This window comes from Paralichthys olivaceus, chromosome 9 (assembly GCF_024713975.1).
Source record: "Paralichthys olivaceus isolate ysfri-2021 chromosome 9, ASM2471397v2, whole genome shotgun sequence".
Taxonomy (NCBI): domain Eukaryota; kingdom Metazoa; phylum Chordata; class Actinopteri; order Pleuronectiformes; family Paralichthyidae; genus Paralichthys; species Paralichthys olivaceus.
In genome coordinates this window covers 8,738,173-8,762,658 of record NC_091101.1, presented here as the reverse complement: position 1 = coordinate 8,762,658, position 24,486 = coordinate 8,738,173, and the positions used below count along the sequence as shown (strand labels likewise).

The window sequence follows — 24,486 nt, the reverse complement described above, 5'->3', positions numbered from 1 at the left end:
TATAAAATACAACATATTTAGAGTATATATATTTAGTTTAATTGTATGAATACCATGTCTACACAACACACACACACACTTGTCCACACTGTAACACTTCCACACTGTAACACCTCCACACTAACACACACACATCCACACTGTTACATGTCCAAATTGTAACACACACATCCACACTAACACGCACACTCATCCACACTAACACAAACACTTGTCCACGCTGTAACACACACACTTGTCCACACTGTAACACACACTCGTCTCCACAACACATACTCGTCAACACTGTAACAAACGACTTCAGTCACACTACTGCTCTATCGTCTATGAAACATGTGTCAAGGACACTCACACCTGCTCAGTGGAATATTGAGGCGTCAGCTGACAAGGCTGTGTACATGAACATACTGTGGAGCAGCAACCACCTCATCCTGCAATCTGTCCTGTCGCTGTTGAGTCTCATTAAGGATCTGCTGATTAAAATATTGAAAGTTTGCTGCAGCACCATAGCATGAAGGTTTTCACCAAGATGGTGGAGCGGCAACTGTTCTTTCAGATCGACATTTGGTCATGACCACACAGACCACCTCCTTCAGAAGGCCCCTCAGAAAAGCGAACTGCGTTAGTTCAACATTCCAGTTTCCTCTGAGCTCGCGGCTCTCATTAATGCAGCATTTGTTGAGGACGTCTGTTGTTATACATTCAGAGCCGAAGCCTGCATGAGTCATCAGTCTGTGTCAGAGCCATTTTTCCCTCGGCTCAAAGGGATCATGAGCGGTGGGACTCAGGGGTTCTGTCTGGTTAAGCAGCCAGGGGCGTCTCAGTCACTGCTCTTACAGCACTTTAGCGCCATCCAGAGGCAGCGTTCTGAAAATTCAACGGGGGAATAATCTGCAAGGAGCCTCAAGCAACAGTAGTGACTATCTTTGTTGTAAGCATGAAATAGGAAAACACAGAACCACTTCAGCAGTTAGACAGGAGTATAAAGGATTTAGCGCGTCAGCCACTTAACCTTCTAGTGTGTTATAATCTCACAGGCCTCTCCAGTTTAAGACAAATCACACCGAACCCCATCGGCTCTCAGCTCACAGACCAGGGTCAATGCAGAATGCTGCCGATCTATACTGGACACAAATAGCAGACAGAGATACATCATTGATTAGCTGCATGGCTCACTCAACCAACACAAGTGGCCCTGACTGGAATGCTTCATAAGGACATTAGTATGAGATTATGATATCTGGCCTTGATATGTGCGGAATCCATGTGAGGCATTCTGGGACATGAGGAGAAAGGGGGGAGGACAGAGATGGGGGTTGGGGGGGGTGAATTTCCATCTGCCAGGCTGACAGTAATCCCAGCACTCTCCCTCCCAGGTGGAGGGGGCTCAGTCACAGCTGCTGGAGGGTGTAAGATTGGGGGAAGAGAACATACAAACTGAAGGAAATGGGTTTGCACGGATTTCACAAAAAATCGATGCACGCGCGCCATGTTTGAGGAGAGAGAATGTCAAAGGAAACGGCATCTTCAGAGAAATATTTCTAAGACTTTATTTCTCATTCAGTCAATGAAATACAGTGATTTTTATGTCTTAACTATCTTCAGAGAATAATATCAAACAAAATGTTAAAAGTTACATGATTACATTTAAAACATTTTGGTCTTAAAAGAAGAGTAAAAGAAACTAGTTAATAACGATGCATTTATAATATAATATAGCTTCATCTGATGCATGCTTTGGCCTGCTCTGCCGTCCAAAGCCAATTTGTTTTACCATAAACATGTATTAATATTATATAGTATTTACACAGAAAAATATAATGAATGTGAGGTTTGAGGGATAAAAAGCTATTGAGACCATGTGATCAATTTACCTTCTTTCTAATACACTTATCCTCTTTCTGCACAATCTAAGTTACCAACTAACAGTAGATGTTAGTGACCAAATCAATTTAATAGTTTATCATCTCAACTGAATGAGGCTGTAGCTAAATTGTGCAATAATGATCAAATGCAAAAAATTAACAGCAGCTAAGCTATAGCAGATAATATAATATATTATATTACAATATATTATAATATATTATTATTATTATTATTGTCATTCATTTAAAGTTGTGTGTAGTTAAGTCCACTTCACAGTCTCTGTTTGTTGGGTCTCTATCGTCGCCTGAGGGAAATATCTGGCTGCTAAATGCTCCACTAATTTCACTGACTGTCTGTGAGCAGTTTGGTGCTGAGCGCGTGGTGTAGAGTTAAAACAGCTGAAAACGGCACCATGAGAGCAGAGAGTGTGAAACAGTGAAGCAGATAAACAATGAGCTGAAACTCAATAATGCTCTGTGAAGCTGCTTTCTGCGAATAATTCATCACTACAAGTGATCGCTTTCATTCTCACATTGTTGTGTCACTGCTTTTAGAGTGTCCAAAGCAAGAGCCTAAAAAATGCATTATATTTATATCTGCTACATGTGTTGGGATGAACAGCATCACAATAATTCAACCATTTCTCTCGACATCTTCTTTAATGTAGAAGCTTTTCTTTTTTAGTTTTGTAGAGCAGAGTTGATGTAGGCAGGGATTTCACTCAGTCTGTTATAGCACCAGCTCTTACTCACACAGCCATGCTTATTGGAGTTCAGCAGTCATTTGACATACATTCTGAAGGGGTGTGAAGCCAGTGGAGGGCAGAGAACATCTCCTCTGGGGCCTGACTAAGCAGGACCAGTGGACTCCACAATCGCCAAGTCTTTTAGGTCACTGAGTTTTCGGGAGAAGGAGCTCAGCCTGGTGCTGAAAGAGCCTTGCTTCTGGCTGTGATCATCCCTGCGGGCCTTCAAACAAGCACACAGGCCCTTGCAGAGGCCCCCGAGGCGGCCCCGGAAATGGTTCCCGATGAAGCAGTAGAGCACAGGGTTGATGGCGGAGATAGAGAAGCCCAGGCAGAGGGTGAGAGGGGTGAGGTTGTGAATGGTCCAGTTAACCCAGCAGCTGTCCAACCAGCCCTCGCTATTCAGCACATCCATGAAGGTGACGCAGTGGAAGGGAAACCAGCAGAGGAAGAAGGCCAGGACCACAGCGGCTACTGTCCACAGGACCCGCTCCAGCCCCCTGCCCTCCAGGGGTCTGCCCCCACTGGAGCTGGGGCTTACACAGGGAGTCGGGGGTCTCTCCCTTTTACTGCTGCTCTCGTGGGACTCCAGTGATTTAAAAGAGGGCATGTTAGGGGTGTGTGACGGATTCTGCATTCTTATCAGCCCTGTATCAACCAGCAAATGTCTACCAATAGCACAGTAGCAACAGGAGATGACGAACAATGGGAGGAGGAAGGCCAGCATGATCTTCATCACCACCAGGGTCAGATACCAAGAATGATTGGGATATAAAATAACACAGGCCTCCACATCCAGCCCCTGGATGTAGTGTGTATCCCTCAGAGCCAAGGTGGGGGCAGAGCAAGCACACGCCAGAACCCACACGAAGATGCACGTGAGCCGGGCACGTTTGGGGTCCCGCGAGATTTGGGAGCGGAGTGGATGCACAATGGCCAGGTAGCGGTCCATGCTCATGGACGTGATGAAGAAGATAGATGCATAGAGGTTGAGATTGTGCAGCGCCCCACAGATCTTGCAGGCCACTCGGCCAAAGGGCCAGTTGTAGCCCCGGGAGTAGTAGACGGCCCACAGCGGCAGAGACAGCAGGAACAGCAGGTCAGACACACACAGGTTCAGCATGAAAGTGTTTGCTACGGTTCTCCTCGAGGCGCTGGCGTGGGCCAACACGGACACCGCCAGGGTGTTGACCACAGTTCCCAGAACGCAGATGATGCTGTAGATGGCCGGGATGATTGTGGTCATGGGCACAGGAGGCCAGTCTGTGCAGGGGGCGGCGGAGGGGGCAATAGAGGTGTTCAGATTGGCATTCATGGTTAAATACGGGGAAGAGGTGGAGTTGAAAGTAGCAAGGTAATTTGGGATTTCCATCATGGGACTGGCAGTACCGTTGTGTCACACAAATTGACTTCCCCCTTTCAGTTGTCCAAGGTCAGCTGGAGAGAAAACAAAACAGGGGAGTGTTTCAAATGGCTGCCTTTTATGGACGAAGAGAAAGTTTTCCTACATCATAATCTTTTTGTTGGCTCCAGTGTTTATTAGCTGCCCGCTTTGATAACTAATCAGAGCAATAGTACATTACACCACTCTTGCAGTAATGAAATACACTCAAGGGGGTTGTAATGAGCTGGCTGCTTATTGGTTTCTCAGAAGTATCTGTTTTTTTTTTAATGACTGAGATTAAGTTTTTGAAACATTCATGATGTAGATGAGAAAAGTGTCACCTTCATTTTCGCTTTAACTGTTTTACAGATCACTGAAAATGATCCTATTACAGTCCAGCGCGGCACAGGAGCACTTTAATAAAAGCAGAGAAAAACCTTCAGCAGAAGGAAATTAAATCTTTATATAACTTTTTCCAATACAAAAAATAACATTAGGAAGGTTCAACTAGTGGTAGAAAAGAGAAGGTATGCATCACCGAATCAACCCAGGCTTTTTTCTATGTATCTTTTTTCTTTCTATTAATTTAAAGAATTCATTTTTACCTGGAGTTATTGGGCGTCCAGTCCGAGGAGGTTTAAGTAGTTCTTTTTGCTAAAATCCATGTCTTGACAGTTGCTCCTCGACCCCTCTGAGTGAAGTCTATGGTCCCGCACCATGTCATGCCTCTGTGATTTTGAGTGTGTGTAAAGTTTGTGTGTGTGGTTGGAGAAAAGAGATTGGAGGCTCTAAGAAACCAGATGAGGTTGGGGGGGGGGGGGTCTTATAGCTCCCAAGAGCTTTAAGATTGTTGCACAAGAAGGAAGTTGCAACACGTCACACCTTCATCATAACCAAGAGGGCTGGACTTACCTGGACATAAGCCAGTCTGCAGAGAGGAAGAGAGAAAAAAAGCTCTTCATTCCTCATCATTCCTCCCTTTTTTCTCTCTAACCCAGAGTCTCTACTAGAAAAGGCCAAAGTTAGAAAATCAAGTCAAGATGTGTTTTACAGTTAAAGGACCGTGTCCCGAGCAGCTGTGAACACATTACACCATGCCATACCTGATGATACTGAATCGGACATCAGTTTGTTGGAGGTGTCAGATGTAAAGCCCTACATGTCCCCTCAGGGGCCTCTGACCTGAGGAATGGAGGCTCTGCGTTAATTAACCAAGGCCTCGCACTTTGTGTCATTTTTGTTCTGCCAGCGGTCAGATAAGCCATGGGAAATATTTACTCTGTCTCAGTGGAAGTCAAGCCAGCAGAGGAAAGGGTGGGGTGAGGGAGGTAGTGGAGGGGGAGGCACAGTGTGGAAGATGAATGAGGAGGAGGACGAGCAGATTCTGCAGGGAGTGAACGAGAAGATGAGAAGGGAAGACGGGGAGAAAGAGGAGATTCCCTTCAGTGGTTTTTCATTAAAGCCCCTGGTGTAAGTTAATGAGGGATGTGTGCAAAGCTCTGAGACTGATTACATCACGGCTCCTTTGATCAACTGTGTGAGCACGCAACTCTCCCTGCGTGTGCACGTGAGCATCTATGCTTCAATACTTGTGCAACGGCATAAACTTCATCTCAGCCTGGCATACATACATCAACAAAACATGCTCACCTCTGTTCACATGTGTGTTCAATGTACGTGTGTGTGTGTGTGTGTGTGTGTGTGTGTGTGTGTGTGTGTGTGTGTGTGTGTGTGCGTGCACTATGCTCCATTTAGTGTCTATCAGAATGTGACATGTTCTAATAGTTGTGGGAAAGCTGACAGTGAGGATGAGAGATAGAGGCGAGACAGACAGCGGTGGGTTTCGAAGGCCGTGAATAAAGAGCCCTGTTACTGTCCACTCACAGAACATGAGGATCTGGGAATGTGCTATACGTTGCAAAACCGTAAAACCGGATAGTTACGCTTCCCAAAACGGAAACTTCATAATACAGTGTTCTTCCACTGGCATGCTGGGTATGTGCAGTTGTTCTCACACACACAGAGCAAGGCCAAGGACCCTTGGTTACGACACGCAACAATGAAAAACAGATTTTTATGCTGACTTGTTGGCCAATAGAAATGGATGATGACAGAAACAGTCTCTGCCTCCACACACTCACTCGCTTGGGACTTAACTACCCAACATTAGTCCTGTCTACATGTCCACACATCAGGAGGACTAATCACTGCCTAAATACAGTATATGTAGTGTTAAAAGTTTTTGAGTATTCCTACTTACATTATACATATATTTTTATTATAATACTTTTACTATTTAGTATTATTTCAGCCATGTTAGCAACATCTTTCAATCTTTAGCAACAACACTGTCTCATGAAAATGTTAATTTGTCCAATACTTTGTGACCAAACCCTTGGAATGCTAATATCATTCTCTGGGCTTCAGGGGTACTTTATGTTTATTGTTAACTAGCAAATGAATAAAATTAGCACAAAACGTCATCTACAGCAGCAGCTGCTAACATCCTGTTGACTTAACGTCCTGTTTACTCAATGGCCATATACATATATATATATACAGTATATATGGCCATATATATGACATGAGTGCTCCCAAAGGTGAAGCCATTCAAACCCTTCATGGTGCCTCTCAGAGTCAGAGCCTGGGATCAATGCTGCCTCCCTAATAACATTCACCGTCTCCCTGTCTGCCTCTGTCCCATGTGACATGCACTACAGTAAAAAGTCAAACTACACAATAATAAACTTTCCTTCAAGATGGTTTCTGTCGCTGTAATTCTGATTCTGATAAATCCGACGTTGATGTATGTTCAAGTGTTCCTGTTTGGTTTAAGTTAATTATTTGAAGATATAAAAACAATGTCATACGTCATGAATGGCAGCTTAGTCCTTGCTACCTCGGCTCATCCCCTGAGCGCTATTTGGCACATTGGCTCCGGGTGCACAAGATGGCAGTTATCTTATCCAGGATATTTTGGCTTAAGCTCTGGATAATGGGAGGAAGTCGAGACTTTTTTAATGTACAGTCTACTGTGGAGAGACACATTCATCTTTGTATACATGTCAGTGATAGTGACTTCATCAGATTCCGTTTATCTTGAACTGGGTTGTGACAACTCTGTCTCTCTTACTTTCACTTTATCTCAGAAGTGTCTCTGTTTGTCATCCTTTGACCTCTGTCAGCAAGTAGAGTGACAATATCTCACTTTATCCTAACTTGAATCAATTAAATTGGTTTGTGGAGCACATCACTTGTTTCACTTTCTAAGGCATTGTTATACGACCAATTTCAACATCTGCCGTGGGTATTGCACGGCCAGCAGAGTGATCAACTGTTTGAGCATGTGTAGGAGTGGGTGTGTATACAAGCAGCAGATAAGAGGAGCATAGAACTGATAGCATCAAACTTCAACTTTAACAGCCCTTACTGGACTTTAAATAATAATATAAATTGGGTTTTTTTCTGGATTTCTTTGTCTATGTAGTTTGTCAAAAGGCTTTTTTCTTGCCTCCGCACTTATTAAACAAGATGTCATTATTATATAACTGTGACTTTGGCTGCAACCAAAACATTGAAGCAGCTCATGTATCAGTGGTCTGCAAAACTGCAAATGTATTATTTATATTTATTTATTTTTAAAATGAAGACCACATAAGTGTCACTGTGCTTAATTTGCATCATGCTTCTGGTAAACAGAATACTGATTCTATCTACAGGCACAGGAAACTCCTACACACACATACACAAATAGAGGGGAAAGTTGTGCACAAGTAAACATGTGCAATATTCACAAACACCCTTAAATAGCTTATATAACAGTTGTGTTTATAGTCTTTGCTGATAAATGTGCTATGTGTTTATTTGATGGAGGGGGCATCCTACACTAGGCAGACCCTGGGAAGATAACCAACGTGAACCATAATCCTTTGCAAGGTTCGCAGTGGAAAATCAGTCTCCTGGGGGTGAAAGGTGAAAGGTCAGGGATGTGAGCCCCACTTCCTCTCTGCTGGACAAGTAAAAAAAAATCTGAGAGACTTGTGGACTATATGACAGAGTCCACTCTAACATTAGTTCCCCATCAGTTCTCAGGACACTGCCATAGCTGCAGCTTGTGTGGGACGCTCTGAGGGGAGAGGGCCCCATATGTGGAGGGGACCCTTGAGAGAGGTGAGACAAGGCTGTACTTAGTGTCCAAGTTGCCTCTAATGCTGGACCTCAGCTTATAGCAACCAGATATAACAAGCTGTGAGAAGAACAGATTGCACAGATTTCCAGCGTTCACAGTCTCGCCCCTCTGTTCTATTTTGAACCGAGACAATATGTTCCATGTGGTTTTATTAACACTGTTGGTGGGTAGTGATTCAAGCACACTAAATTTTTACTGGAGGTTTTTTTTTTGCTAGAACATTTGGCACTGTTTTTCTAAAAAAAACTTTAAATACATTTAAAAAACAAACAAACCCACTTTCCCAATCTTCAACTGAAAGCAGCAGCACAAACTGTGGCTCTGATGCTGCAGAAGGCCTGGTTTCCATATGTGTGTTTTCCTCTTTGTACAACAGGAAGGACGACAAAAACGTAACTGTTTAATTGATCTGATGTCGCCTTCCTGCCTTTTATTTTTTCTTATTCTACACATATGTGAGTCTAGAGGGGTCACGACTCTGGTCAGTCTCATGCTGTGTTTATGAGGTCAAGGGAGCTCTGGTTCCTCTGAGGAGCAGTTAAGAGGCTATAAAGACGTTAGCAGAGTGACCCTGTCCCTCGGCACAAACTGTATGTGCTCAAAGAAATAAGAACGTGGAACCAAAAACAAACTTATTTAAGCTTCCAGCTATTGTTTCACTAAACCACAACTTCTCTTGGTATTAGAACTGACCATCTTTTTTTACTTTACTGAACAAGCAGTTCTTATTTAAATCAGTAAATTTCTGCCTTGGCTCAAATTTAAAAGGTGAACAGTAGACTGACCTGAGTCAATGCTGAAGGCTTAGTGAATCTGTGAATTCACACAGCAGTCCGTTTATATAAATACTAATGTCAGTACATGCTTGCAATGTTAACATGCTGATGGGTAGCAGATGTAGTGTTAACATTGTCCATCGGTGTGGTGCATTACCATGGTAACACTAGCTTTTTCCTTTTACATTATTTACAAAATAAAAATTAAATCTTGATCAGACGGTGTTAAAATGAATTCTCACAATAAATTAAAAAAATCAGGAGACCAACACAATCATGTGGATTCATCCTCTGGGAACCACAAATGTTTCTGTGGTGATACTACAGAAAAGAGGTTCGCCCAAGTCACTATATTACAACTAATATATACATACATATATATGTATGTACATATACACATTTGTACATATGTGTGTGACATAATCATGGCCTGGTACATTTATACATTCTTTCACTCCCACATATGTATATACTTTAGTGTGTATATGTGAGCACTTTACACTCATGAGTCTTGGACTGACAATATAAGCATGTGAAAGGAGAATATATGGATGAAAGGCAATATGTCCTATACAAAGTCAACAATATACTTTTTTCTATAATAAAAAAAGAGTATTGACAGTTATAGCACAGCTCACTACTATATTTTTAGAAGGATTTAAAGTTTCAGCTGTGATATGAGATAAAGACCTTCAAATATGAGTTGCATCATTTGTATCATTCCATATTCTTTTTTTTACTTTTCAAAATATCTTACGTTGACAATTTCACAATCAGAGTGTGGTCAGTTGCATCCTCTTTGCTTTATTCAACTTTGAGATGTGTCTGAAGTCCACCTGTGAATTTCTATACACTCTGTGTATATATGGTCCCACAATTCACACAGCACGTCGGGACAAAAAACAGCTACTTGGTTGAGAAGACACAACATAACTCCCAGAAAATATAGATTTATTTTTGACTTCTTAAAATTAGCAAGTGAAGACAAGGTTTGATGCAACAAAACAGAACAGCATCAGTCCGTCTTGTAATCAATACCATCACATGTGCAGTAATTCCAGCAAACCAATGCAGTGGGCTAAATTACAATAAATAAAAGCACCATGCACTCTTGACTGTAGAAGCTGCAGCACAAAAAGCCAGGGATAGTTAAAGACACAAACGGAGAGAAATGTTTCAACCTGCCATCTGTGAACTAAAAGACTTGTAAATAGTTGTGGGTGTATACTTTTTCCAGGTTTCGGTATTTCAACATTAACCGCCTGCCACAGCTTGCTGCATTTTGCAATGCAAATGTGCTTTGCTCTTTTATGTGGAAATATAAATGATGTAGGCAGAAAAACTGAGAATGGAAATATTGATGAAAAACTTTCCTTACTATGCTCACTTGAAAAATGGCAATTTACACTGCATACTGTTACAGTGTTTGTCAGTCTGTTGAGATGGCAGTGTGGGAATGAGGTTTTCTCCTGAGGCCAACGCTGGTGTCTTAGCTGCGTGTGCTGTACAGGTCTTCATCCTCCGGGTTGGATTGGCCGAAGTCCATCAGAGAAGGGTCTGGCTTGAAACCAGAGCCCCCTGGAGGGCAACAAGAGAAATGCAACACAGGATTACTTCAAAAATTACTTTTAATAATGTTTTTTGAATATGTGTGGAATGAGTTTTGGTTAAAGATTTAAAAACAAAAATGTAATTAATAAATAGAAAAAAGGATCAACCCTGTGTATTATTCACAAGTTACAAAGCATAAATATTTATCAATTGATTTGAATGATACTTAAACTTGCAATGCACATTCTGTATGAAGGACATGAGCCGCAACATACAACAGGAAATGTGTTTTCAAAGGTGAGAGAGTTTACGAAGAGCAAACCGACAGATTCTGAATTCACTCATCGGTCTGTTAAAAAACTTCCCGAGAGGGTGGTTTAAGTTTACTTAGAATTACCAGTGTACTGTTACAGGGGTTATTGATCTGACACAGCAACTAATGTGTTTGTTTGGCTGAAAGATGAGATGTAAGAGTTCAACTGCTCTTAAAATGGACTCATGTACCTGCCCACTGATAAAGTCATTATCAAACCAGAGTTCATTAAAAGTCTGGATAACTAAAACCACACTAAGTAACAAGAAAGACAATTCAGGTAATTCTCAGATGTGATGCAGTGGAAGTGAGTCTTTGTGAGTCTGTGTACTTGTCAATGTGTACTGATAAACTGGAGCAGTGGTGTATGGGCAGCAGTTTTTCACAGTACCTTTGTTGGTGTCTGCTGCAGGCTGTTCAGGAGGAGGTGGGGTCTCCTCCACAGCAGCAGCTGGAGGCTGGTCGTCTACCTCTGGTGGAGTAGTGGGCTCGTGCTCAGCTGACTCAATAACTGGCACTGTGGAGAAGTCAAAGTACAGCTGGGGGTCAGCAGGACCATGAGCAACATATGTGTGATTCTTTTCAGCTTCAAACTGTTCAAATGCATCTTGATTCCCTGAAACACAGCAGCGTTTTTCATTTACAAAATTGAATGATGAATATAACAAGGAGGATTCGGAGCCAGACAATGTGTCTGCTGGCCAAGGCTAAGTTGGTCGGAGACGTGTTTGAGGAGGACGAGGGAGGAATGTCACAAAGTTAGCAAGTTTTTTTTTTTTTTAATGGCCAATAAGTTTAGAAAAAAGGCAATGATTAACCATGAACACTAAATGTTTAAGCTATCAAATGTTTTTATTTCATGTCATATCTGCTTCAAAGGCAGAGAAAGGTCGATCTCTGTCAGCTCTTCATAAAACCCTCTGGTTTTAGGTGGTTGTTGTCAAACAACACTTTATAGTGCATTGTTACTTGGCTCCTTAGGTCTTAATGGGTTAACTACCTTTATTACAAATAAATACCACCTGTGTACCAACAGGGATTTTCAGGAAGAATAATTTTGGCATTATCACTCCTGCTATTTGACACTGTGAGGCAGAATACCTTCTGGCTCATCTGAGGCCTTAAGAGCAGGTGGTTCTTCAGTGGAAGGAGCAGCCTCAACCTCAGCAGACTGGACAGGGGCAGCTTCTACCGTCTCTGGTTCTAAGCTCGCCGAGGACTCGGTTGGGCTCGGTTCATTTGAGACATCCTCTGGTGCTTGTTCTGGGTCCGCTGGCTGTTTGCTTTCAACAGGGACGGGTAGTTCTTCAGAGGAAGGAGCAACCTCGCCCTCCGCAGACTGGACTGGGGAAGCCTCTCCCATCTCTGGCTCTATGCTCCCCATGGACTCAGCTGGGCTGGCTTCATTTGAGACCTCATCTGGGGCCTGTTTTGTATTTGATGGCACTTCGTTTTCAACCGAGGCAGGTGGTTCCTCGGAGGGAGGAGCGGTTTCTGTTTCTGCCGGCACTGAATGTACCACGGGATCTGGACAAGAGAGGAAACACAGCACATCGTCAGTAGAAGCCCTTGTGTGACTTGTGTGTGAAACGGAGATGGAGTCAGAAACACAAGCACACAGATCAATATCTGCAATACCTGTGTTTGTCTCTGTCAGGGCCTGGACGGGGGAGATCTCTGTGAGTGTTACAGATGATGTCTCTTTTGTAATGACAGCAGCAATGGGTTCATCGGAGACAGGAACAGACTCAGCTGATTCCACCTCTGTTTCTGGTATTGTAGCACTTTGGGATGAGCTGGTGTCTGTGGTGGAGCTGACCTCTGAGGCTTCGACCACTGCAGACTCTGGACCGGACACTGTAGCAGACTGACACCACGCACAACACAGTATATACTTTGATTTCAAACGTACAAAACCTCTGAGGGACTATGTATGAGGCACAAAGAGCAAACATCAGTAGCAAAACAATGTTCAAAGAGCAAGTGCTGGGAAAGGAAATGGAATATGATCTACTGAGAATCAGAAGGGATTTTTTTTTAAAGCTAATTATGTAAATGAAAAACAACTCGGTGGAAAGTGTTATCGTTAAATAGGTTGAGCTGATGTTTTAGTTTTAGTCACACACACAAAACAACTTAACAATAGTTTCTATTTTAAAAAGATTGAATCCATACATGACAATCATAACAAATCTGTTGACTATGATAGTTCACCTCTGGCTGTGAAGCACTGATCTCGTTGGCGACAGGTTCCGAATTTGAGGTGAGCAGTGAAGACACAGCAGCACTGCTCCACTGACCTGCAGCATAAACCTTCCTACCCGTCACCTTGGGAGTAAAAAGCACAATTACAGCATTAAGCTCTGGAATAATGAGGTTTGTATCTGGAACTGATGAAGTACTTAACAAAATGTCAGAATATAAAAAAAGTAGTTACCTTAATCATAGCCACCGTTTGGGCTGGGTAACACACTGAAGCTCCTGCGCTCATCAAGCCCAGTGGAACAGCCACCCTCTTGAAACGAGAGCCTGAAATGAAGTTTTACATAGAGGACAGGCAATCAATCGAACTTGACACTGATTAGATAATGGAGGACGACTTCATCCAAGGCTGCTGCATTCACAATGCTCAAACACGCACACAGCTCAATTGAAATAAGACCTGTTTCCCAATCCAGTCTGGAGCTGAACACCAGCTGAACATTACCAAGGCTAAGTTACACATATGTATGTTTTGAATGGAGCTTAATATAATGACATAACTGTTTAAATTGAATTTAACTGACACAAAGAAGGGAGGACCAATAACTGTATACAGAATTAACTGAAATTAAAACTTTGCTCCTTATGTGTTGCACTTCATTCTTTGCTTTATCAGTAAGTTGAGTAACAAACTGATCACCAGTTATGTACAAGTGACGGCTGACTCATATGAATGGGTTCAATGCACATCAAACAGAACTGTCATTTGTGCACCTGCATTATGGAACAGGTTTTATTACCTTCACCACAGAGCTTACATCCTGTTTATTTGTTATAATTTGTTACTAAAAACCATGAAACTTTAAAATAAAAGAAACAATATTAAGGAGGACTAGTTTCTCTGAGTGTGTACAATATGGTGCAGTTTCATTGAATTTAAGGTGACTGTTGGGCATTGACAGAGGTTTGGGCTCTACTGAAAGCTATTTTCTTATCATGCAAAGTTAATGAGGGATTTATGACTGTATGAAATAATTTAGCTGGACATTATTTTGTTTCAGCATCTGTTTCGAGGAGTCGTTATGAAAGCACTGTATGTAAACTGTACAAATACTTAATTTATTATGTACAGCTGTTACACTTCCAAATGTCAAATAGCAGAAATGAGCCGTCCTTCATGCCATCGCAATATTGCAAAGGACTTGTGGCAGTTCCTTTTATTTATTAATTAATTTAAATACATCACTGAAATATCTAAATACTACATACTGATAATTTGAATATCTGATGGTGCTAATTCTTACAAAACTGTTTATTATTCTACTGTCTACAGTGAAACAAAGGGAGATATAAGAGGGGTTGTCAAGGAGAAGAAACAAATGTCTTTGATCATCATGGATGTTCTGCATAGGGGTGGGCGTCAGAACTTTGATACTCTCTGAGCATCAACCTAATTGTGTATGTAGCTCTGAGAATAGAAGGCTTTGTAGGATTTATTCGTCTTTTTCAATTAAACTTAACTCTTGATTTTGATTGTTGTGTGATAATATGATTTATTATTTTAAACAGAAACAATTGTAGCAACTTAGGAAACAGAAAAGATAACCAAAGTAGTACTGAACATTAAAACAATACCCAGGTTTTTTTACTGTAATGTTAGGGTGTCAAAATAATTGTTCTAAAGTGTTTGTGATGTAGTGACAGGTTGTCGGGTTACCTTTCCGTGCCAAGAACATGCCAAGCAGACCAGCCATGGTGATGGTGCCCAATCTGGGTAGAAAACCTGGGGGAGGGTCTTTCAGGTAATAGAATACATCTGTGAAACAGGTGACAGACGAACAGGCCTTACATTCAGTTTGTGAGACAATTAGTGTTGGGCAATAAAACAATATCAATAGTTTTTGCAATACAATACGAATTCAACAAAATGTCAAAATACATGCTCATAATGAGTTTAAAACCACAACCTTCACTCAGGAGCAAAGATTAATCTTTGAACTTTGAAATGATAATGTGACATTTATCATGATGATTACCAATATCAAGAACATTTTAATCTCGATATAATTTTTGGCCTTATCATCCAGTCCTAATGCCAACAAAAAATACATTAGGGCACCAAAAACCTTTTTACAAATGTATAAAAACTAATTTCGCAAATTTGACTATATTCTTATTAAATGTTTTGTTAGGAAGCCAAGATGTTTTGAGTTTAATGGGGGGGGGGACTATAAATGAAACCTTATGGGTACTGAAGTGACCTACTGTTGGCTCACCTTGTCCTGCATGATATAGATTAACACTTCGTCTTTTCACAGAAACACAGGTACCCTGCAGGGAACAAAAAAACTCATATCACTAACATGGTGATATACATAATATCAAGAAAACATTTATCTAAAGACAGACACATTTGAGTCACCCCCCCCAATCTTCCACATTGTCAAAGTGTCAAATCTCCACTGAGAAAAGCATACAGCAGTTATTTCCTGTCTGACTCCTCAACTTTCCTTTTTGCAAAATGATAACTGCACAGAGCACAGGCAGAACATTGGACTTTTGCTCTCTAACCACAAAGAAGAGGAACAAAAACTGTGTTGTAAATCTAACATGCAGTTGCACAAGACCTCTTAGATACGTTTAATCTGTTGTTACATTCATGTAACACTTATTCATATCGTTAAAAACTGTTTGTCGGTGAACTTTAATTAATTATCAGAAATATATGTAGATACACAGCCCCCCCCAACTATAAATACCTTTACAGCCAGGGCAAATGGCAGTATGCTCTCTCTAGCTGCGGTTAACCCATTCTCGACAACGCCCGGGCTCTCAGGAACAAACCCAACCTCAGCGGACTGTGACAGCGGGGTGTAGATGTTCAGCTGGGGACAGAGGCAGAGTCAGCATGTTGTAATATGCAACCGTTCAGTGAAATGCAACAGGTACTTTGTAACAAATCTCCTGACGGTTTGGTACGGCCATTACCTTTTCTCGAGGGACAAGACCATCAGCGGGGGCTTCACTCACTGTGTACACACGGATGGAGGCTATTCCCAGCACCGTCGGGACGGCCAGCATCACCACCTATATCACACAATACAAATACACATCTGAGTTGAGTATCTATCAGCTCATAGAAACACACTGACTCACAGACAGGTGATTCATGTGTAAGAGGAGGGTGAGGAATATAAACCGCATTAGCAAAAGTAACAAAACCACAATATGAGAGTAACAGCAAAGGTAAATTAGGCTCTATGCGCTGGTGCCACTCTTCCAATATGTTGTTATATAATTACACTTTAACTTTATGCACATTCATTATTTGAATCACTGACATGTAGGCAGCATTTGAATGATCCATCAGGTTCACCTTGAGCTTCTACTCATGGTTTTGTGTACTGCTGGATATTAAGAATAATGGATTGTGTCATTTGATATAAGTTTATCTTAACTGTAAGATAGATAGATAGACATACTTTATTCATCCCGAGGGAACATTCTTGTGTTCCAGCAGTACAGACACATGTGCAATAAGTACTTTTTTTTTTCTTTTTTTTTCTACACAGAAGAGCACATGTACATGCACATGTTACATTAGTTGAGTAGAATGTACTATGAATTTGACTTACAACAGTATGAGTACATATATTCGTCTACTTGTCAGCAGGGACATATTTATCAGGGCTGGTTTGCATTAATGATTACAGTGTGTACAATGGGTACTGTGTTTAACTTAAAGCTAAACTAAGCTAACCTCCATCGTAACGTCGCAGGCACAGATTTGACACTATCGGTTTATCTACCGAGACAAATGCTAATGTCCATCAGCTGTCACACAACCTGATGAGAATATGAAGCTAATGGTGGGAGAGCTGAACACACGCAGCACAGCAGCTCTGCACAGTTAGCATCGACCCTCTCAGCGAGGCTAACTCACTGGACCCTCAGTTAGCAAAGCGGCGCTCATGCAGTTTATAAGCCCGGACAGTGACTCAGCTTGACATTAACGGTCCCGGAGCAGGTAACGCTACACATTCACTGATAATAAACAAGACAACGTGTTTCATGAAGAACTTTGCAGAGGAAAAGTCAAGCATTCATTCACCTTGGCCGCCATGACAGCGCTCCTCCTTCTTCTTTGGCTCTGGTCACCCGCGTCACTGCTCTGTGTCCAAACCACGGTCAGATACCGCCACCTAACGGCCTGAGGAGGCAGCTGCACCGGTTTGGTGTTGAGCTGAGCATAGTGTTCTCAAGCTCTCAGTACACTGTAGGTGATGACTTTGGTTTAATGAATATATATATAAATATACATATATATATATATTTATATTTATATATATGTAAATTACTGCAGCTCCACACATGAAGTGTTTATTAAGAATACACACTGGATTGTTTGAGGCAAAGAAATTAGGGGCCCCCTGAAAGGGCTCCAAAAGCTCAATGTTCATTGCAAGGCTGATTTACAAAAAATGTCTTATGGAATAAACTGCAACAATGTATAGTACAACAGAATCTAATATTATCAAGTCATGTCTTGAGGAGGGTGCTGTGTTAAAATAAAGCATGCTGTGCAAGAACCTGAATGAAGGTCAAACAGATTAACACAAACTAACCCAAAAACCCACATGTATCGTTCCAGCACAACACAAAGCACTGGTTGTAATTGAGTCAGTGGGAACTTGGAAACAATAGCACACACACACACTGCACAGACAACTGAGGAAAATACTGTAGATGGGTGGTCAGAGACTTTGGGCCCAACAAATCATTTTGGAACCAAAACCTCTGAATGTGAGTGGTTATAAATAAGCATCAACTGTGTGATTTACAGGTGTTTCCATTCAGGGTGCTCCTTCCACCCAAACCAGCTGTATGGATGCCATGAATATGTAGAGGTGTATAGGTTGTCATAGTGGTTATTCCTAAATAGACACTAATGAAGAGAGCAAGGTTCAGTTTTCTCAGAGATATTTTACACACACTCTGAATAGAACATACTGTACGGGCCCCTGTGTTATGGGGTGGCCGCTGCCCTTCATTTGACATCTGCTCTTGTCTCCTTCAATAAAAACAATGCAATGCTGTTTCAGTGAATACAAGAAAATGTACACATAAACAGAACAAAGCTCATAGTGCAGAGGATTCAGTTTATTGAAGTCAAAGTTTAACAACTTAAGTTTACAATCTGTATTTTTTTGTAATATATATTCATATATATGAAACCAAAAAAAGGCTACTTTAGGAAGAATAAATGTAATTTTCTTTCTTTTTTTTAATATCATCTTTAGTCAGTTTTAATGTACAGAATAACAGTAAGCTAATATTATCCTTGAAAAAGAGCAATATGTTCCTTTTTTAATGTCGCAGTGCAACTTACATCTTACACACCTGTGCAATGTACCATGAGGTGTACACCCCTGAAAGAACACACAGTGGAATCTCCCTTTTCGGCCTGTTTCTGCAGGTCTACACACACAAAGGTCTGGGAGGGATAACACAGTCTGTGCCTACAAATCATAACTCACATAGCTCCATAATCTACAGTATGTCGCCTGGTCAGCGGAGCAGCGGTTGGCAAAAAAGAAGACCGACACAACAGATGAGAATCGGAGGGAGGTCTGCAGACTAAAACTGTATCGTAGCTCCTCTACAGCTGTGTGTGTGTAGGATCGCCAGTATAGTCAGTCCATTGTTGCCAAAGAGAGGGTTGGGAGGCACAGGGATAGTGCTTGCATCATTTAGTTTCCTTTGTGGTACTCTCAAATTAACTGTTGAAAAAAAAGCATGAGCTATAACTTTGAGGGGAGTGTTATATTTCACAACCGTGAGACAGGATGAAAAACCAGAACCTACACTCAAAGACAGACAGTAAAAGATGGAGAATAAATACAGATGCTGGATGAAGCAGGTGCTACGCATGTCTCTCAGAGTCTTCGACACTGGGGGGCACCGTTGAGTCCTTGGCCTGATATTGCAGATGAAATGATTCATCCGAGTTTCACAGACATTACAGACCAATTAATGTAGATGTCTTTGACCGCCCAGTATCAACCATATGCTAGGAGGGAATGTCAAAAAAAGCTTCTGTTTTTAGAAGCAACTGTACTGTTGTCTCTCAGTAAGATTCCTGAAACCTTTGTGGTTGTCTCTCTATGTAGACTTTATATACAGTCTATGATGTAAACCAAAACAGTTAACTGAAGGTTAGATGCTGATGTTCTGCATTAGATCGAACAACTGAGCAGCAGCAGTGTCTCTCTCAGTTATTGTACAGTATGTGTGTCTTCAAACACCATCTAATGAAAAAAAAATACTTCAAACCTACAAACATATAATTAAAGTCATTCTTCAACAGTACCGTTGCATGTATCATGCGCTACAAGTCTAATTATCTTGCAATCTTAAAAAGAAGATTGAAAAAAATAACAAATGATCCACGATAGTTTACCCTGTCCAATCAGATCAGTCCCAGGCCTTTTCTCATGCAACACATCACCAAGAGAGGATGATGTACAGTACAAACTGTCAGTCAACTGTCAGTGACGGTGGTTGTTGTTGTTGTTGTTGTTTGCCTCCTAGTTGTTCAACTGCTAAACACCCTGCACCTACAGAGTGAAGAGGGGGACACTGCAAAACCTTGGCATAGAATACATCATACTTTACATTATATCTATGACACAAAACGTAAATAGATTTATATATTCTTCTATGTTTAAATATATTTGTAGACTGTACACAAATCTTTAGAAAATGAGACGGCAAATGCTTTTTACCTGATATTTTGAACAGCAATGGTAAAGAGGCCGATGAGACATAGACCCTGTGATGCAGCCAATGAGATATAGAGATGTAGAAAGTGCATTCTTTGTAGTGAGTGACTCCTTTGAAAAGAACTCTCTAGCTCTTGCATTCGCTGTTTACAAAAATAAAAAGAAAGAAAAATGAAAAAAAAACTAATTGTTTTGCACCCACGCAAATACATACTCTCCCGTCTTCCCTCCGCTACCTCTAGAAGCATATCACAGTGGTAGTGGAACGCAAACATTTACATCAGTATACACAGCAGTATACACATATACACAAGTCTTTGAGGACTGGAGAGAGAGAAGAAACAAAAGGGGGGACGGAAATTAAGAAAAGAGAAGGAGGAGACGGAGAGAAACATAGAGAGAGAGGGAGACAGAATGCAAACTCAATTGTAGAATTGCACTCTATCAGAGGAGCCTCCTTCTGCAGATAAAATTGTGTCATTTTTAACAGTTCACAGTTTGAAATAGTGTGCATCAAGCCAGGACAACGTAGCTTCTCAACGCTTGTGACACTTGTTAACATCGGTTAAAACAGACATACCAGCATCGATGGCTACCTTTCACAGTCTTATACCAAAGTCACTTTGTCACTGCCTTTAATCCCCCCCACACACTGTTCCATCACATCAGCCTGGAGTAACAGTAAAGTCCCAGTAAATGAGTGAGATATGCAGCGAGAGAAAAATTGAATAAAATAAAAAATGTTACAGAGAGAAAGGGGGAGAACTGGTGGCTCTGGGTGCAAAGTTCATCAGTACAAAAGTACAGTGCTGTGGTGAAAAGGATTCTCCTCTGTATTGCTGCTACATAGCTCCCCCTGCCCCCTAAAATCAACCGGAAGAAAATAGCGAAACCAATACAAAGGAACGGACGTGTTTAAAAAGTCTCCTTTTTTTCCCATTTTGCTCGACAAGCGTGTGGAGTTTATGCTGAGTTCCATAGACAAAGGAAGATTAATGCTTTCTGTTCAGGCATGCAATAGGCACCCTGTGGGGTCCTCAAGATTATCAAAAGTTCATACACGCAGGTCTCAGACTGTTCCCTCTATGATATTTACACATCTTACAATGTGTGTTCCTGTGTGTGTTTGTGTGTGAGTGCGTGTTCAGAGTTGTGATCAGGGGAGAGGGTTTGGGTGAAGTAAAGCTCAGTGTTTTTTGTGTGTGTGAGTGTGTGTGTGTGTGCGTGTTTGTGTGTGTGTGTGTGTATCAGTTCAGTCTTTGCTTCTCTTCTCTTTCTCACACGTGTGTCTCAATGAAGGAGTGTGTGTGGGTCATAAGCGGTGCGGCCAGCGGAGAGAGCTCGTCCTGGCCGTTGGTGCCGGGGCTGAGCTGGCAGATGTCTGAGTAGAGGTCGCTGTGCCACTGCTTCCACTCTCTGAAGGTCTGGGAGCACAGGCCAGGGTCCTCCAGGAGGGCACAGATCACCGCCAGCTCTGACTCTTTGGCCTGTGGGAGAGCAAAGAGACACCGGGGGGATTACTGCGCTGAGTCCTCACACACCTAATTCTTCCTTAAATCCCCAAATCGTTGCTGTGTTTTGTGACAGAATCGCTTTCTTTTTGTGCTACCTTCAAGGTGCTGCGGAGGGCTCGCACCCGGTGTAGCCTGTCGTTGAGCAGTGGGTCCCTGGCTCGCTGGGTGAAACAGCGTCGAAGCTCTTGCCTGCTACAAGGTCTGGGGTCTCCTAGGGCCGTCACGTTAGCTTGCTCCAGGGCCCGGTAGAGCTGCTCTAGACCATCTAAAGACTCTGGCTCGCGGCCCTCTGACACCCGCCGCTCCCTTCCTTCTGACACCCTCCTCTCTCTGCTCTCAACTCTCAACTCCCGCAGGTCTGAGACAGCCAGGAGACAACCAGTAAGAGTCGGATTCATAATGTGTGCATGGTGTGTTTTAATACTAACAGAAATACTACTGCTACTACTACCACTACTACTACTGCCATACTACCTCTACTACTACTATACCAAAAGTGGCATTTTACAGCAAAATTCAAATAAAAACATTTATAGCAAATAAACCCCTTAAAAAAAGGATAATTCAACTTGACTTTATTGTCTTCGAATTCTTACCACTTTATGATTCTACACCACCACTACAACAACAACAAATATTACAGATACAATTGCTTTACAGATTAAACCTGTTCAGATTACTTATTGTTAGTGGCCCTACAGCTTTATTGTACCCAATATGTAAAAATTAAGTAATGTAATTTTCTTTCCCTTTGTGAACTTGGCTTGGACATTTGATCAAGGTATCAGAACACAGAACTGACCATATAGAGCATTGTTATATCAGATAAGTAAAATAATAAACTGATATGGTCTGTATACCTTTTATCAAATGTCACTCACAATCAAAACATGTACAGTATCTTGTACTTCTTGTTGATGCAATTCTCAGCAATCCTCATAGACTTATTTGGGATTTTTGAAGAATTAGTGTTGTGCAAAAACCAATCATAGAAACAGAGCATATGTATGCCAACATATATTATTGTATTTAACCTTGTTTTATATCTGATTTGTCTGAGCTGACCTCTGAAATGTGTCATCAGTTCAAAACCATGTGTATCAGCTACTTTCATAAAATGAGCTGATAAGACAAACTGTGAGCTGGTAAAGAGGGACTCGTGGTTTCCAGGGACCACAAGTGATTCTACATACAAAACAAGAAGTTAGCTTACAACAGATGATTCACTGCTGTTTCTTAAGTGATTGAACTACCTAACCTAGACCTAAACTGCAAGATATATGAAGTAATTCAAATTCACAACTGCAACAATAAAATCCTCATGACTTGATGCATCAGTAATGATAATCTGCTGATGTAATATTTAATACTATAAGACTCATAAGAGCCAAACATCTGCATAATGGTAACGTTTACTTTTGATCCCTTAATAACATGTTGCTAATTATACTCAACTACTATACTATAATTCACTTATAATGGATCATATGTAGGAACTCTTAATGTTTCTGAGCTAATTTGTCTCTTAAAAGTTGGTACTTTCTGTGTGTACTCCTGCTCCTCTCTTTGCACTGTATAATTGAGTGTACTTTTCTTACCCTCCTCACCCTCGAGCATGTCTGCAGCCTGCCCCTCTGCTTCTTCATCCTCGCTCCTCTCCTCCATGTGAACTGAGGTGTGCAGCAGCTTCCCTGGCATCGGGTCCCTGTTCCTGGGCAGACTCTGACTCCGCTGCTTGTGAGAGCGTCGGTGCGTGTGGCTGTGTGTGTGTGGCCCCCGGTCCAGAGGGAAAGGCCCGTCCCGTTCCCTGTCCCTCTCTGCGGCGTGGTGTCTCCGCACGGGCAGAGTGGCCTGTCTGCGTCTCTCCGGGGACATGCCCTGTCTGCCCAGCCCTCCGTAGAGCCCCATGTCTCCTGCCATGCTCCCCATAAGACCTCCGTAATCACTCTCCCCGGGCGCCGTCTGGAGGAAGTGCAGACCCGCACTGGTCAGAGGGGTCTCGATGAGATCCTGCCAGGAGCGACGCTCACGATGGGAGGAACGGCAGCCGGACGAGTGTGTACTGGTGCTGCCCGTGCCCGTGCCCATGCCCATCCCGTCTCCACGCTGGTCCTCAGCTGAGGAGTGGGAGTGCGTGGACTCGCTGGAGAAGTGCCGGCCATGCTTGGGTTCTGGGAAGGGGCTAGAGGAGTTGACCTGGAGAGGGAGAGGGAGAGGGGAGGTGGAAGAGACCATCTGTGGCGGGATGGGGGAGGTGGAGGCACTCATTGGAGGAGGGAGTGGGGAAGGAGTGGAGCGCATGAGGCTCATGGAGCTGACGGAGCGGGGCAACTGGTCATAACTGTGGAGGAGGTTGGCCTGGAGGGCCAAGGGTGAGTCAGGGTGGACGGCATGGGTTAGGAGGGAGAGGGGTGAGGAGGGATGGGTAAGAAGGGTGACCCGCAAAACGAGGAGGAGAGGAAGAGGAGGAGGTGTGCGAGGAAGAAGAGACGACAGAAGAAGAAAGGACAGGAAAGCATAGAGGGCAGAGAGAGAGCAAAAAATGAGAGCAACAAAGCGATGAGATGGCAGATGAGAAACTCCAGGAAGGAGTGACATGACTGTTGTATGGTCCAGCTGGGAAACATGATGCTCCTGTACATGTTTGAACAATGTGACACTCAGTGATGGGATTCTACTCCACTATTGTTTTATATGTCCACGTTACATTGTTTTAATAGAAATATATAGTCAAAAATATATATTTATTGATTAATAATTTAACTTGAGAACTCACTGGTGAGGAAACACCTAACGTGGCAGAGACTCAGCCAGTAATTATTAAGTGTAGCATCATCTTTATTAATAGGACAGTCTGTACTGTTTTTGTATTGACAGAATATACAGTTAATGATGTAGAAGACCTTTGCATTAAGGAATGGGCTACTCTCGTAAAATACTTTAAATATATATTTAAAAAATACCTTACTTTTACTCAAGTAGAAAAGTTAATATCGTTCTTTTCCTTTTTTCCTTAAGTTAATTTTTGTCCATTTATTTATTATGTATTTATTCAATTTATTGAGTACTTCATCCACTGCCTGTTACACAGACATGTTACACTGGTTATTTCTTATTTAGTTTCAGATGTAATGTGCATTGGGAATCGTTGCCACCTAGAGGTC

General features: G+C 42.1%; 3 protein-coding genes across 9 annotated transcripts in view; all 3 read right to left on the bottom strand.

Moving 5' to 3' along the window:
* Window positions 1-1,526: 1,526 nt before the first annotated feature.
* LOC109632740 (type-2 angiotensin II receptor-like) lies at window positions 1,527-4,808 on the bottom strand. The gene is made up of 2 exons (XM_020092204.2): window positions 4,601-4,808; window positions 1,527-4,048 (listed from the first exon to the last, which is right to left on the bottom strand). The coding sequence occupies exon 2, from the start codon at window positions 3,984-3,986 to the stop codon at window positions 2,715-2,717; it is 1,272 nt and encodes a 423-aa protein (XP_019947763.2). The 5' UTR covers window positions 3,987-4,048; window positions 4,601-4,808; the 3' UTR covers window positions 1,527-2,714.
* Window positions 4,809-9,894: 5,086 nt separating this feature from the next.
* apool (apolipoprotein O-like) lies at window positions 9,895-17,268 on the bottom strand. The gene is made up of 11 exons (XM_020086427.2): window positions 17,138-17,268; window positions 16,015-16,113; window positions 15,786-15,911; window positions 15,303-15,357; window positions 14,744-14,842; window positions 13,262-13,353; window positions 13,039-13,152; window positions 12,463-12,691; window positions 11,926-12,351; window positions 11,216-11,341; window positions 9,895-10,538 (listed from the first exon to the last, which is right to left on the bottom strand). The coding sequence occupies exons 1-11, from the start codon at window positions 17,147-17,149 to the stop codon at window positions 10,450-10,452; spliced, it is 1,467 nt and encodes a 488-aa protein (XP_019941986.2). The 5' UTR covers window positions 17,150-17,268; the 3' UTR covers window positions 9,895-10,449.
* A 900-nt stretch (window positions 17,269-18,168) lies between these two features.
* Window positions 18,169-24,486, bottom strand: part of LOC109637860 (connector enhancer of kinase suppressor of ras 2) — a 56,336-nt gene continuing 50,018 nt past the window's right edge. For 3 of the 7 annotated variants that reach the window (XM_069531754.1, XM_069531756.1, XM_069531757.1), the window contains 3 exons: window positions 22,921-23,680; window positions 21,418-21,680; window positions 18,169-21,295 (listed from right to left, as the gene is read on the bottom strand). In XM_069531754.1, coding sequence (XP_069387855.1) covers window positions 21,086-21,295; window positions 21,418-21,680; window positions 22,921-23,680 — 1,233 coding nt within the window. In that variant the 3' untranslated portion in view covers window positions 18,169-21,085. The remainder of the gene's footprint in view (window positions 21,296-21,417; window positions 21,681-22,920; window positions 23,681-24,486) is intronic. The other 4 variants (XM_069531758.1, XM_069531759.1, XM_069531755.1 and 1 more) reach the window with 3 other exon arrangements.

Bases quoted from the DNA above. Each gene is read 5' to 3' on its own strand.
- LOC109632740 (XM_020092204.2), bottom strand. From the start codon at position 3,986: ATGATGGAAATCCCAAATTACCTTGCTACTTTCAACTCCACCTCTTCC.
- apool (XM_020086427.2), bottom strand. The intron at 15,358-15,785 runs GTATTTATAGTT...TGTTCCCTGCAG, and splicing joins CATTTGCCCTGGCTGTAAAG to GGTACCTGTGTTTCTGTGAA. The intron at 10,539-11,215 runs GTACTGTGAAAA...GTTGCCCTCCAG, and splicing joins TGCAGCAGACACCAACAAAG to GGGGCTCTGGTTTCAAGCCA.